This window comes from Heterocephalus glaber, unplaced genomic scaffold (genome assembly GCF_053883595.1).
Source record: "Heterocephalus glaber isolate CG9 unplaced genomic scaffold, H.glaber_assembly_v1.0 deba00001097, whole genome shotgun sequence".
Classification (NCBI taxonomy): Eukaryota; Metazoa; Chordata; class Mammalia; order Rodentia; family Bathyergidae; genus Heterocephalus; species Heterocephalus glaber.
This window is the reverse complement of record NW_028258191.1, coordinates 319627-334300: the sequence shown is the minus strand read 5'-3', so window position 1 is coordinate 334300 and position 14674 is coordinate 319627. Positions and strand designations below refer to the sequence as shown.

The 14674-nt window shown below is 37.6% G+C and overlaps 1 protein-coding gene across 39 annotated transcripts in view; it reads left to right on the top strand.

Annotated features, from left to right (window-relative positions):
• Neb (nebulin) overlaps positions 1–14674 on the top strand; it is a 227134-nt gene that overhangs the window by 89906 nt on the left and 122554 nt on the right. For all 39 annotated transcript variants that reach the window (XM_087209962.1, XM_087209988.1, XM_087209985.1 and 36 more), the window contains 11 exons: positions 3552–3656; positions 4860–4967; positions 5413–5724; positions 6247–6450; positions 6718–6822; positions 6909–7016; positions 8095–8406; positions 8722–8925; positions 9410–9514; positions 12633–12740; positions 14349–14660. In XM_087209962.1, coding sequence (XP_087066088.1) covers positions 3552–3656; positions 4860–4967; positions 5413–5724; positions 6247–6450; positions 6718–6822; positions 6909–7016; positions 8095–8406; positions 8722–8925; positions 9410–9514; positions 12633–12740; positions 14349–14660 — 1983 coding nt within the window. The remainder of the gene's footprint in view (positions 1–3551; positions 3657–4859; positions 4968–5412; positions 5725–6246; positions 6451–6717; positions 6823–6908; positions 7017–8094; positions 8407–8721; positions 8926–9409; positions 9515–12632; positions 12741–14348; positions 14661–14674) is intronic.

Sequence of the window (14674 nt, the reverse complement as noted above, 5' to 3'; positions counted from 1 at the left end):
TTTTCCTATGGCAGTATCTTCAAGAGTTCTGCCTAACTTATCTTCCATCAAGTTTAGTGTTTCTGTCTTAATATTTAGATCTTTAATCCATTTAGATCTCAGTTTAGTGCATGGTGATAGATATGGGTCTAGTTTTAATCTCTGACAGGTTGAAATCCAGTTTTTCCAACACCATTTATTAAATAGGCTAAGATAGCCCTTTCAATAATCATCTAGTATATGACATCAGTAGTTATGAGGCTAAGAAACTCTGATGTTCTTAATCAGAAAGGCTGGTGTAGGGCCAGGGATTTAGCTCAGTGGTTCTGCTGCCTGCCTTGCAAGCACAAGGTCCCAAGTTCGATCCCTGGTACCAAAAAAAAAAAAAAAGAAAAAGAAAAGAAAAGAAAGAAAGGCTTGTGTAGAATGGGGATAAATGTAGTATATGAAAATTAATGAACTTTCTTCTATCTTGGTCTTGAAAATCTTAATCAGTTTCTCTGGGTTGTATGCACTGTTGTAAATACGTTCAAAAAGAAGAAAAGTGCCAGCCCATCTTCCACTGTACAACTCAAAGGGAATATGACAAGTCCAAGGGATTAGTGTAACTCAGAACTTCTTATACTGGAATAACTTCAGTCATACATAAAAGGTGGAAACTGTATAAATTATATATATATGTGTAATTCCACCCAGACTTCACAAATATTAATGCTTTAACACATTAACATTTTCTTGTTCTTCCTCCCTCCCTCCCTTTTTTTCTTCCTTGGTCTCATATCTCTGTCTGCATGAGAAAGAAAATTGCTTCATGATGCCACTCATCCCTAAATACTTCAATGTGTATCTTTTGAGAAGAACATTCTCTTACATAACCATGGGGGAATGATCAAAACCATGAATTAATAACACAATACTAGTTAATAATGTGAATTAACCATGAATTAATAACACAATACTAGTTTGCAGAATTTATTCAGTTCGACCACTAATGTTCATTATAACAAAAGAAAAAACTTTTCTCTGGTCCAGGATCCAATTCAAGACCAACAGGTTGCATTTCCTTGCTATATCTTTAATTTCTTTTTCTCTGGACTACATCCTCACTATTTCTTTGCATTTGTGATATTTGTGATAATTATAGACCAGTTATCCTGCAAATACCCCTCAGTTTGGGTTTTTTTGGTGTATTCTTGTTATTAGATTTAGATTGTGTGTTTTCACATAATTACATATAAGTTTTCACATATCGGTTTTCAATTATACATCATGTCCTTCTTGGTTTATTATATTAGGAGGCACATGATATCAATTTGTCCCATTTCTGAGCATTTTCAGTTTTATAACTTGATTAAAGTAGTATTGCTGGATTCCTTCACTACCAAGTTATTATTTTTCTTTTGTAACTAATAAACATCTTGTGGGAGGGTTTTCTGACACTATGTAAATATTCTGCTTTTCAAACTTTCACCACCTTGTTTTAGTAAACTGTGAGATTTTTGTCTGTGTCCTCTTATCTTCTGTTCAAGACAGACATAAGAATGGATTTTTTTAATATTCTTTTATTGGTACATTTTAGGTATACAACACATTTACATTTCTCATTGGGAACTTGTACATTTACATGATGCATCTTGGTTCTTATTTTTTCCCCATTCCCAGCCTTCCCTTCACCCCCTCCACCCTTCCTTATTTACAGAGACTTCATTTCCATTTTTTCCTTTTCTCATAATTTTTCCTTTCCCTTCTTTACTTTCCCCTGCCCCTCCCACGTCCCCTACCCCTTTGGACCTTTTCTTCCTATTTCGCATTATCAATTATTCATTCTAATCATTGGTACATTTTAGGTATACAATATAATGACATTCATCATTGGAGATTTGCACCTTTACATAATCTCTCTTGGTTCTTATTTTTATCCCATCCCTGGCCCTCCCTTCAACCCCTCCATCCCTCCCTATTTACAAAGACTTTGTTTCCATTTTTCCATTTTTCTCATATTAATTCCATTCCCTTCTTTCCTTTCCCCTACCCCTCCCACTTCCCCTTCCCCTTTGCCCCTTTTCTTCCTATTTCACATTATCTATTATACCTTTTAGTCCTTATTTACACTTTCAGTTTCTCACACTAGAGAAACTGTTTGGTATTTACATATATGTGTCCTATTTATTTCACTGAACAATATCGTCTCAATGTGCATCCATTTGACTATAAATGTCTCTAGTTTCTCATTTTTTATGGCTGAGTAGTACTCCATTTTATTTTAAAGACCACATTTTCTTTATCCAGTCTCCAGTTGATGGGCATTTGGGCTGTTCCAAGTTTTAGCTATTACAAATTGTGCTGCTTGGGCTGAGGATTTAGCTCAGTGGTTTCGCCGCCTGCTGCGCAAGTGCAAGGACCCCGAGTTCGATCCCTGGTACAAAAAAAAAAAATTGTGCTGCTATAAACATGAGGGCACATATATAACTGTGGTATGATTCTTTTAATTCTTTGGGGAAGATCCCCAACAGGGGAATAACTGGGTAAAATGGGACCTCTAGCCCTAGTTCTTTGAGGTATCCTCCATACTGATTTCCACAGTGGTTACACCAGTCTACACTCTCACCAGCAGTGGAGCAGGGTTCCTCTTTTCCCACAGCCCCAGCGACATTTGTCATTGGTTGATTTCATGATAGCAGCCATTCTTTCTGGAGTGAGATGGAATCTCGTCGTTGTTTTCATTTGCATCTCTCAAATGACCAGTGATATGGAAGATTTTTTCATGTATTTATTGGCTATTTCTACTTCTTTGTGTGAGAAATGTATGTTCATTTCAGATCCCCATTTTCGGATTGGGTCTGATCTTTTTAAGTTCTTTATAGATTCGAGATAGTAGGCCTTTGTCTGAGGAACAGCAGGGTGAAGAGTTTTTACCACATTGTGGGTTGTCTCTTCACACTGCTGGTGGTTTCTCTTACTGTGCAGAAGCTTTTTAATAAGAAGAGATCCCATTTGTTGATTGTGCTAGTTCATGAGCAACTGAGGTTTTGTTCATAAAATCGTTTTCTACACCGATGTCTTCAAGAGTTCTACCTAATCTCTGTTCCAGCCGGTTCAGCATTTCTATTTTAATATTTAGATCTTTAATCCATTTTGATTTTAGTTTAGTGCATGGGGAGAGATATAGGTCCAGTTTTAATCTTTGGCATGTTGAAACCCAATTTTTCCAGCACCATTTATTAAAGAGGCTATCTTTCCTCCAGTTGAGGGTATTTGGCTCCTATATTGAAGATGAGATGGCTGAGTGTGTCTTGCATTGTTTCTGCATCTTCTAATCTGTTCCACTGGTCCTCAGGTCTGTTTTTTTTTTGCCAGTTCCATGCTGTTTTTATCACAGTAGCTTTGTAGGATAGTTTCAAGTTGAGGACTGTGATACTCCCTGCCATGTCTCTGTTACCTAGAATTGCTTTTGCTATTATGTTAGCAATTGTAATGTTTAATACAGATGAATATAGTAATCCTGTCTGAAACCAACTGTGTCATGCACTAATCTAATAAGGCCGCTGAAAAATTTTTAATTTTCATTTTAGAGACTGTATAGAGAAGCTTGGGACAAGGACAAGACTCAAATTCACATCATGCCAGATACACCTGACATTATTTTGGCTAAGGCAAACTTAATCAATACAAGTGATGTAAGTTTCCAAATTCAGCATGCATTTTCAGAAATCTCATTTTAATTGCTGCTAAGTCAGTGAAGATATTTGAAAGTTCTTTTGAATCCCTAAATCATTTTGATTAATAAACTAGATGTACTTCTGGTTCCTTATTTAATGGGTTTTAGGTGAAACATCAAAATATTTGTAATCCCTCTTTTGGGCAGTGTTGGGAGCTGTTTTAAGTGTTCCTTGCATCTTATCACATCTTATCATAAAGTGATGGTTTATATCCCTCTCCCCTGTATGGCCAGGTATTCTGTGTAGGCAGAGACAATTCTTATTAGATCTGCAGTGCATACCTAGTGTTGTGCCTGACACATAGTAGTCACTCCACAAAATTTCAAGTGAGCAAGCATACAAAATCATGCAGGAGAATTTCATTTTTATATTTATTGTCATCATTGCATAATCTCCTAAAATTTGTGGATGTAAAAATTAAGTATTTAAAAAACAAATTCTAAAATCTAATAAAATGACTTTAACATTAAAGAATGTATTAGAGTAATACCATGAACACTGAAATATAAACCCAGGTGCAAGATCAATAGGCATTTTAAACAATTTGGTTTCTAGATTAAGGTATACTTAAGTTATTGTCTCAATTATTCAATTATGTCACAGATCTTAAAAAAACAAATTATTGCCCCTAAATTTTAGAGCTTTCCTTAAAATATAATATTTTTTAAACTATGAAGGACTCTGTATGTTACCTAAAAACATGTAAGTCTTCTTTGCATCGTCCTGTATTATGAGGCAGATGCTGTTTCACAGTGCATTAGCTACAAAAAGTAATAGCCCCTTTTGCATAGTTTTTCCTCTCTAGAGAACTAAGATGGAAAGGCATCACGCTTTTCTTACAATTTCCAATGAAGCACTCAACATTAATTGGAAAACAGCACCTAAATAATATTTCATCGATCAGTTTACTTCTGCTGCTTTCTCATAAGAATTGGGGAAGAGCTGATATTTAATTTTGTGCATCTAGGTTAGTCACAGCACTCTAAAGTTTAAAACAGGATTATCAGCAATCCGTGGGCATAATTTCCAATTACATTCAAGTAGTCTAAAGCACAAATACTAGTCTCATGAATTCCTAAAATATTTAGCACTTTTGATTCATTTTCCTGCAGTTGTTTATGAAGAATGTTTTTTCTCAAAGTGATCTTCATTTCTCACCAGAAAATCTACCGAATGGGTTATGAAGAGCTGAAGAAAAAGGGTTATGATCTTCCTGTGGATGCCATACCAATCAAAGCAGCAAAAGCATCCCGGGAAATTGCCAGTGAAGTAAGACATTATCTGCTGTTGCTATTTATTTGATTGCAATTTATCACTTCATAGTAGTCTCAATTTAATTTTAAATTGAACAAAATCTTTTTTGTTTTGTTTTGTTTTGGTACTGGGGATCGAACTCAGGTCCTTACGCTTGCAAGGCAGGCGGTGGAACCACTGAGCTAAATCCCCAGCCCTGAACAAAGTCTTTTAAGAGGTAACAAATTAAAACAGAAATGATCCCAGACTTTCAAGGCAGGATAAGAATAAGATCAAGGATACATTCATTATGTATGCAAGTTGTAGCTGAATTTAGCCTTTAATCTTTCCTATCAAAAACCTGAAATCCATAGCTCTGTAGGCTTAATAAGACATCTTGAGACAGTGTGCTTTGTAATTTGCTACAAAGATGGCAATATAAGCTAATTCTGAAAGGAAAAAGACATATTTTTTTCCTTAGTACAAGTACAAAGAAGGCTTTCGCAAGCAACTGGGCCACCACATTGGTGCACGGAACATTGAGGATGACCCCAAGATGATGTGGTCCATGCACGTGGCCAAGATCCAGAGTGACAGGGAGTATAAGAAGGACTTTGAGAAGTGGAAGACCAAGTTCAGCAGCCCAGTGGACATGCTGGGGGTGGTGCTGGCCAAGAAGTGCCAGATCCTCGTAAGCGACATAGACTACAAGCACCACCTGCACCAGTGGACCTGTCTGCCGGACCAGAATGATGTCACCCACGCTCGGCAGGCCTATGACCTCCAGAGCGACGTGAGTCTAAGGTTTTCCTTTACTTAGTTAAATACTGTGACTGCTTTCCTAAGTATCAAAATTCCCCTAATGTGAGGGAAGTTGGGTTTACAGAACTGAGTTCTACTTTCCTAGACTAATGCCCAGGCTCTATCCAGTCACTCAATTGTCTGAAGACACTGTTAATCTACAAAGAGTGAGCTAGCAAAGTCCCATTGCTTTGATTGAAGTGATAAGATTGCTGATCTAGAGAAATAGAGAATTGAATCACTCTGTGTCCTTAAGTGTTTTCCAAAGTATACTTCTAATTGGATATTTTCTTGGTTTACAATTCATACCAAAATTTTGAAATTACCCAAGAATTCAAGCACTAAAATATTATATGTATGTGTATATAAGTGTATATATATGTAGAGTTTTGTTTGTATGTATAATATAAATGCACTATAGTAAAATTATATTGCAATATATAATGCAATATAAATTTTTTATTTCTTTGGGGACATATGCTTACAGTTAGTGATTTGTCATTTGCAATTTCAGAATTTGTACAAGTCTGATCTTAACTGGCTAAGAGGCATTGGCTGGATACCTACTGGTTCTCTTGAAGATGAGAAGAACAAGAGAGCTGCTCAGATTCTAAGTGACCATGTTTACCGTCAGCACCCAGATAAACTCAAGTTTTCCAGCCTTATGGATTCCATGCCAATGGTTTTGGCAAAAAACAATGCTATTAACATGAACCATGTAAGTTCTTTCTTTGCATGTGGATTGTGTGTGTGTGTGTGTAGAAACACTAAAATCTGTTTTTATGAAAGAACATCTCTGTTCAACTTTTTTGCTTACTTACTAAAGTGATTTTAAAGTAAGTGTTGTGCTTCTTACTGACACAAGACATCTAAACCTGAAAATGTCGGAAATAAAGGGCTCACAGAGCAGAATCTCTTTATTCTCATTAAGAGTCAGACTGTTCATTACTGACCTGTTCTTGTCCTGTCTTATTGTTTGTTTTAGCACCTCTATACAGAAGGCTGGAATAAAGATAAAACTAGTATTCATATTATGCCAGACACCCCTGAGGTTTTACTAGCTAAACAAAACAAAATAAACTACAGTGAGGTAAGAAATAAGTACGTGGTGCATAGTATATTTTCTTTACGATTCATTTTACAAATCAAACTGAAGATTACTTATATCTGTTCCAGAAATTATATAAGCTTGGCCTAGAAGAAGCCAAGAAGAAAGGCTATGATATGCGACTCGATGCCATTCCCATCAAGGCAGCCAAGGCCTCCAGAGACATCGCGAGCGATGTAAGTACACCTGAGAAGTGCTTTGCTTTAGCTCTGGCTTGAAGATCATTTTCTCTCTCGTGAATTTATAGTGGGGAAAATAAATAAAAAGGTTAAAGCTGTTGCTAACAGTTCATTTTGTCAGTAAATGGTATAAAATAATGGTAATAAAATGCCCAGCACCAAATTCTAACGATGGCTGAGTCCATAGCAACACACTTTTCAAATATTATCTATTTCCTGCTGAATAAAACCACTGCATACTTGACTATAATTCAGGTATCTTTTTTGGCTTGTAAACACAATGTGTTTTTTTTTCATACACTCAGACTTATTGTAAGGTCCCTTCAAAACTACACCCATGCCTTAACAACTAATGCACCTGCAAGGACACAGTACAGAGGAGTTCCACATTCCAAGTTCCACCATCCATGTAGACCATATATTTCTGCATCCAGTGATCACCTACAAATATTTGTTTTCTTTAAAGGGTTAATTTGCTAACATTTCTAAAATATCCTTTGTTTTAGCTACGAAGATAAAAATTTTTTTTCTTTATTTCTAAAATATGGGAAATAATTATCATAATTTAAAAATATATGGTCAACAAAGAAAGGTTATTGTATTAATGTATACACATATAGTGAAATACCTGCTGCTATTTAAAAATCATCTTTATAAAGAATAATTAACAGGGCCGGGGATTTAGCTCAGTGGTTCCGGCACCTGCCCCTCAAGCACAAGGTCTGAGTTCGATCCCTGGTACCAAAAATAAATAAATAAATAAAATAAAAGAATAATTAACGACAGAAAAATGCTTATATAATAACTGAAAAGAGCAGAAAAAAAATGTATGATGCATGTGCTAATTTTATTCTCTCTTTCATACACATACACATCATAAAATGTTGTCTTTAGTAGTCAAACTGTGTTAATTTTTCTTTTGTTTTTGGTGCATACATTTCACTTATTTTCTAAATGGTTTGTAAGATGCATGTATTATATATTATTTATATTCAAAGAAAATAATTATTTTTAATGACTAAGAATTGCTCTTGATCAAAGTTAAAGGAGATGAGTAGTTGACTTTTTCTTCTAGTTCAAGTACAAAGAAGGCTATCGAAAGCAGCTTGGTCACCATATTGGTGCTCGAGCTATCCATGACGACCCCAAGATGATGTGGTCCATGCACGTGGCCAAGATCCAGAGTGACAGGGAGTACAAGAAGGACTTTGAGAAGTGGAAGACCAAGTTCAGCAGCCCAGTGGACATGCTAGGGGTGGTGCTGGCCAAGAAGTGCCAGACCTTGGTGAGTGATGTGGACTACAAGCACTACCTGCACCAATGGACCTGTCTGCCTGACCAGAACGATGTCACCCATGCTCGGCAGGCCTATGACCTCCAGAGTGATGTGAGTACTGAGGTTCATAAGAACACACAAAGGTGGGGATTTAGTGAATTAACTTTGCTTGGAGAAGTAGCAGTAGGTAGCACCAACCCCAGCAGCCCCTACAAGGAGGGAATAGCATGCCTGCTTTCCTCATGAATGTTAATCCTTTAACCCTCCACCCTACTCACCCACCAAACTATATTTTAGTATATGTGCTGCCAAAGTGAGCATTACCAAACTATATTGTAAAGAATGCTTCTATTTGATTTTAGGTCCCTTAGAGAAAATGCATTCCTAATGCAGGGATCAATATTTATTGAATATTTGTATCAACAGAATATGTACAAGTCAGATCTCCAGTGGTTGAGAGGCATTGGCTGGGTGCCCATTGGCTCTTTGGATGTGGAAAAATGCAAAAGGGCAACTGAGATTTTGAGTGATAAAATCTATCGTCAGCCTCCAGACAAATTCAAGTTTACCAGTGTGACTGATTCTCTGGAACAAGTGCTGGCCAAGAATAATGCCATCACTATGAACAAGGTGAGGCTTCCAAACTAGACAACCAAGATAGGGTTCCTGAAGCTGACTCAAAGAAAACCATAACTGAGAAAAAAAGGAGTACAGTATTGAGCAACAAAAGGCACCTACCATCCACCTCACTATCCTCTGTCCTTGTCTGTGTCTGCATCTGTCATCTAACTGAAATATGACATTTATAATTTAATATTCACTTCAGTTAGTTTCATGGTTTTGATAAAATGCTGTATTTTACTGGAAAATAGTCTTTTCATAAAAGATATTTATTTTTGATTTCCTTTTAATAGTATTTTCATATTATCAGAAGGCACTTATAAGTGTTCCACTGTGAACTGATTACTTGAAAACATATATAAAATACATAATGTATGCAAAATACCATAACTTGTCTTTTGTTTGTTTGTTTCTAAAGTTATTATGGCCCTAAAATTCCTATTATTTATACACTGAATTTTTTCTGATGGTGTTAAAATGTTTTCCTTTATAGCGTTTGTACACAGAAGCCTGGGACAAAGACAAGACCCAGATCCACATAATGCCAGATACACCAGAAATTATGTTGGCAAGAATGAACAAAATCAACTACAGCGAGGTGAGAAGAGTGGCTAATTCATTGACATTTGCACAGCGTGTCTTATTTCAGTTGACATTCCCTGGCGATATAATACTAAAATGGCAGAGATGTTCTTAATGTTTTATAAAGAACCTTTTTTCTTGCTTCATATGAAAAGCAACTCCTGAGTTTCTGAATCACCATCATAAATGTCAAACTTTTGAGTAATAAGAATCATCATTTCGGGGAATTAATGATTGAAGAATTACTGATTTCAGCACCAATCATAAGAGCAAGTTGATCATTTTCTTTTGCAAGTAGATCATTTTTTATTAATTTTTGAAATGAGGTTAGCAATAGACCAATACACATGCATGTATCTCCTGTTGATGCTACAGCAAAGCTTGAGCTGATATATTTTCCATGTATAACATATTACATATTGTTCTTAAATTGTAACTTAGGGTCAAATTTTAAGATTTTTTTTAACGTTAAGATTAAAGTCAAAGACTAAAATCACAGTACCACCAAATCTCACACACACACACACACACACAGAATACCAATGAAAATCTGTCAGTGAATATATTAACAAACTCATGGCCTTTTTACTTCTGGTGAGCACAGGGCCACATGGTCCCGTATTGGAATCCCAGATACATAGGTAGAGAGGTTTGAAAGAGGTCCTGTCCCCTCTTCCAGTACAGAACCCCACTCCGCAGGTGGTTCTGCCTTTGCTTAAGGGCCCCCAGTCACAAGGACCTTATCTCATAAGTCAGTCCATTTGTTCTGGAAAATTCCATTAGGAAGTGCTTCTGAGGTATTCAATCACATTTCTCTCTACAAAGACATATAGTTCTCTGAAGGCAGCAGAAACAATCTGTGCCCACCCATGAAGATAGAGACAGCCACCAGGGTCCTCCTCTGCCACACCCCACTCTGGGTCCTCTCTATAATCCACACTTTCCAAATTCCTGACATGTCCTCCCTGGGAAAAATGTGACTCAGAACTGAACAAGATACTGAGAATGAGGAATGACCAGAGTAGAATACAGTTAAGGATCACATTTCCTCTTCTGGACATTTGATGTTCAATTCTGCACCCTGTGCTTCTGGGGTACACTGGCTGCTGTGTCACTGCTGGTGCACATGAATTTGGGATCACCTTAAACTCCCAGACATGTAACATGAGCTAAATCTTGGTCTTCTGTCCTGCATTTATGCATTTAGCAATTTAAATCTTGGCTCAACGATTGACATTTATCTCTGTGTAATTTCTTCTTCTTAGATTGAGGCTATGGGCTTAAATCTGTGGAGATTTTTGTGACTCTAAGATCCTGTCAGCTGATGTATTAGTTTTTTCTCCCAGCTTTGTGCCGCTAGCAAGTAAAATGTTTCTGACAGCATAGATCAACAAAATATTACTTTTCTGTGGCATATAACTTACTTTAGATAGAATAACAACCATCTTCAGTAATTTTATTTTAGAGACTCAGATTATATTTTAGTGCTTGTATAACTAGTCCTTAATTGTCACTGAAAATTAAAAACATTAAATCCTATTTTCAAATCAGAAAGGATTTAATTTTTTAACCAAACTTACATTAGAGTTCCTTAATTGTTTCAGGAAGGCAAATACTGCATGTGCAGGAATTTCAGGAGACAGAAAGCCCCTGTAACTCTCCACTCAGAATTTCTAAAATGTTTAACTCTGTCTTTGCTGAAAAACAGCACAGGTCCTAAAATACATCTGGTAGTTCAGCCAGACCCAATAGAGAGCCATTGACTGAATGCCTAACCTGCCTAGTCTCCTTTCTCTGTTTTTTCTCTACCAATTTACATAGTTCAATTTATTTGTGTTTCCATCTCATTTAGGATAAGAAGATAATGCAAATTTATTATGTCACTCTTTCCTCTCAAAGATTTTTGTTGTTTCCTATTTTCTATAGAATCAAGCAACACATTCTTAAAGGATTTCTGGCTCAACTTGAAGTTCTTTTCAGTCCCCTCTTACCACTTCTCTCTGGGGCTTCATCCTACTTCCTTCAACACCTGGACACATCCATGTCCCTGTGCTCTGATTCATGTGATTCTCTCTCCTGTTGGCTAGAAACCTAGCTCATCATTCAAGGTCCAACTCATAGGACACTCTCAGCAAGAACTTCCCTGGTTCTTAGTTCAAAATAAATGACTGGAGGGCCGGAGATTTAGCTCAGTGGTTTCACTGCCTGCTGCACAAGCTCAAGGACCCGAGCTCGAGCCCCAGTACCAGAAAGAAAGAAAGAAAAAGAAAGAGGGAAGGAAGGAAGGAAAGAAAGACAGACGGACTGGGTGTTTAGTGCACTTTCCTGTTGCTGGGAAACAATTGTGTGGTTTTTTTGGTACCAGGGATCGAACTTGGGACCTTCTGCTTGCGAGGCAGGTGGCAGAACCACTGAGCTAAATCTCTGGCCCCAAGGGAAACAATTCTGGGCACCCAGAACTTATAGAAGGAGAGGTTTACTTTGGGATATGATTTCAGAGTGTTCAGTCCATGGTCAGCTGGCTCTAAGGCAGAGATATCATTGTGGAAGGGTGCAGCAGAGTCTCACCCAGAAGTGTACTTTACAAATCCCCTAGCTTAATTGTCATAGACTCCTTCCTGGATCTCTTTCTTGATAATATGGTTAAACCACTTCTTGTGGTGTGATTCTCAGTTCTACATGTTATGATTCTTCATTACTTCGAACACACACTTTAAAGTTTAAGGAGATCAAACCCTCATCTTTGATTTCCACGTACCCAGTATTGTCACCAACACAAAGTTAGGGGAGAATAAATGTGAATTTAATTAATTGCCATGAACAACATTTCTTCCCTGTTTGTTACCTTAGGTCTGTGAATTTCAGCTTAATTTTTCTAGTACTTCCAAACTTGATTGTTTTAAGTAAAAAATTTTTAAACAGCATAAATTTTCATTAATTCCACATAAATTATAAAATGAAAATCAGGGGCAGTGATCTTCAGAGGTATCCTTTTAATTTTAACAAAGTGCAGAAGGCTTAGAACTTCAAAAATGATATTGTGGGCACTCATAGGTAATTTAGTGCATTGTTTACAGCCTCTATCAGTTTTTGGATATAAATGTCAACATTTAACTTTTGTGGCCCCAATTCAGAGTCTGTATAAACTTGCCAACGAAGAAGCCAAGAAGAAGGGCTGTGACTTGCGAAGTGACGCCATCCCCATCGTGGCAGCTAAGGCCTCCAGAGACATCGCCAGTGACGTGAGTGGTCCATTCTGCTCCCAGTGTGTGAGCAGCATGATGTGGCATTTTCACTGAACTAAACTTTTACAAAGGACCTTTGAAAATATGTCCTGATGTGCTTCTGTTGGGAGCATTGCTCCCAACATACTTCTGTGGGATTTTTTTGGGAAAATCTAGCTTTGGGGGAAATGGAAAATTTGATGTTCATAGAAAGGGTTTGTAACCTGTAGGACACAGTGTCTTCAGTGAAAACTGGCTCACCAAGAATAGAGACAGACCCAGTCATGTACAAACTGCTAGAGTGCAGTTGCAGGCTTACAGATGTGTCTACTCACAGAAAGGTTTCTAGAAAGTATATACTCAGAACTTAAGTTCTCCCAGTGAGAATCATGACCTGGCTTTATCCAACATTTTCATATGCAATGTTCAGAAAACACAGAGACACTTGCTGTTATAATTTGTCCTTGTAAGATTATGAAAAGGAAGCAGTTGATCAATATCAGAGGGAAGCTGCTGGTGGCTGTGCAGTGCCACCCTCCAGAGTAAAACTAGCATCCTCTCTTGGTGCCTCAAAGATTCTTGAGGAACAGACCACTGCTGCAGAAATCAAGGCCCACACTCAGGAGGATGACCTTTATGTGGGTGTATCACAGTGACTGTCTTTCATTTGTGGATGTTATCCTCTTCTCACCCCCAGCAAATGTTCATATGTCAATAATAGTAAATAATGATTGAAAAGTATTGAGAACTCTGTGTGCAGAGTTTTATGTGCATTATCTCACTCTTCATAATTACCCTGGGCTATTGCTATCACTACCCACATTTGTGAATTAAGAAACCTTTCTTTAAAAATCAAAGTTTTAGTGGGTAGAGAGTTGGGACAACAGCTTCATTCCTTTGTACTGTGCTATATTCTCTCCTGCTGATGGTTCTATACTTTCTACTCAGTTGGCTTTGAAGGCAGAAGCACATGTTGGAGATAATTGGCCTAGTGAAACCTAAACCCATGACCTTGTTAGAAGTGTGCTCTAACCATTTGGTTTGCTATGTCAGCTTTACTAATTAGTTTTCAAAATGATGCCCCAAATTTGCCACAGCCACTGAATGCATAAATCCAATATAAAATTTACATTTTTTCAATATGAAATTTTTGCAATATAAAATTTACATATTTTCTCCTCTGTTGCTACTCTAGGTGGTATTTGACCTAAGTACAGTACTTCAGGCTTACTCATTTTACAGCCATTCATTACACAGCTTATTAAGCACACAGACCACCTGTGCATCCCTTTCCTGACCCACATTTTTGTATAAGATCTAATTCTCCAGGCTTCCTGCTTCAAATGACCTCTCCCTGATTTCCACAGGTGACCTCTCCCCGACTCTGTGTGCTTCTTTCCCCCAGAACTAGTCTTTCGGCCGGTGGGCCATAGGTGATTTTGAGTATACACTATAATTATATTAATTTCATCTATTTTATTACATCTAGAGGCTTCCAGGGTAAATGTAAGGATGTGGGCTGGAGTTGGTGCTTACAGCAAAAGTCAGTTAAAAATATGATTTTGTACAGATTTGTGACCTCCAAAGGTTTATAGTAAAGATCTGATTTATACTTTTTTATTTCAGTACAAATACAAAGACGGTTACCGCAAGCAACTGGGCCACCACATTGGTGCACGGAACGTTGAGGATGACCCCAAGATGATGTGGTCCATGCACGTGGCCAAGATCCAGAGTGACAGGGAGTACAAGAAGGACTTTGAGAAGTGGAAGACCAAGTTCAGCAGCCCAGTGGATATGCTGGGGGTGGTGCTGGCCAAGAAGTGCCAGATCCTCGTAAGCGACATAGACTACAAGCACCACCTGCACCAGTGGACCTGTCTGCCGGACCAGAATGATGTCACCCACGCTCGGCAGGCCTATGACCTCCAGAGTGACGTGAGTACAGTATC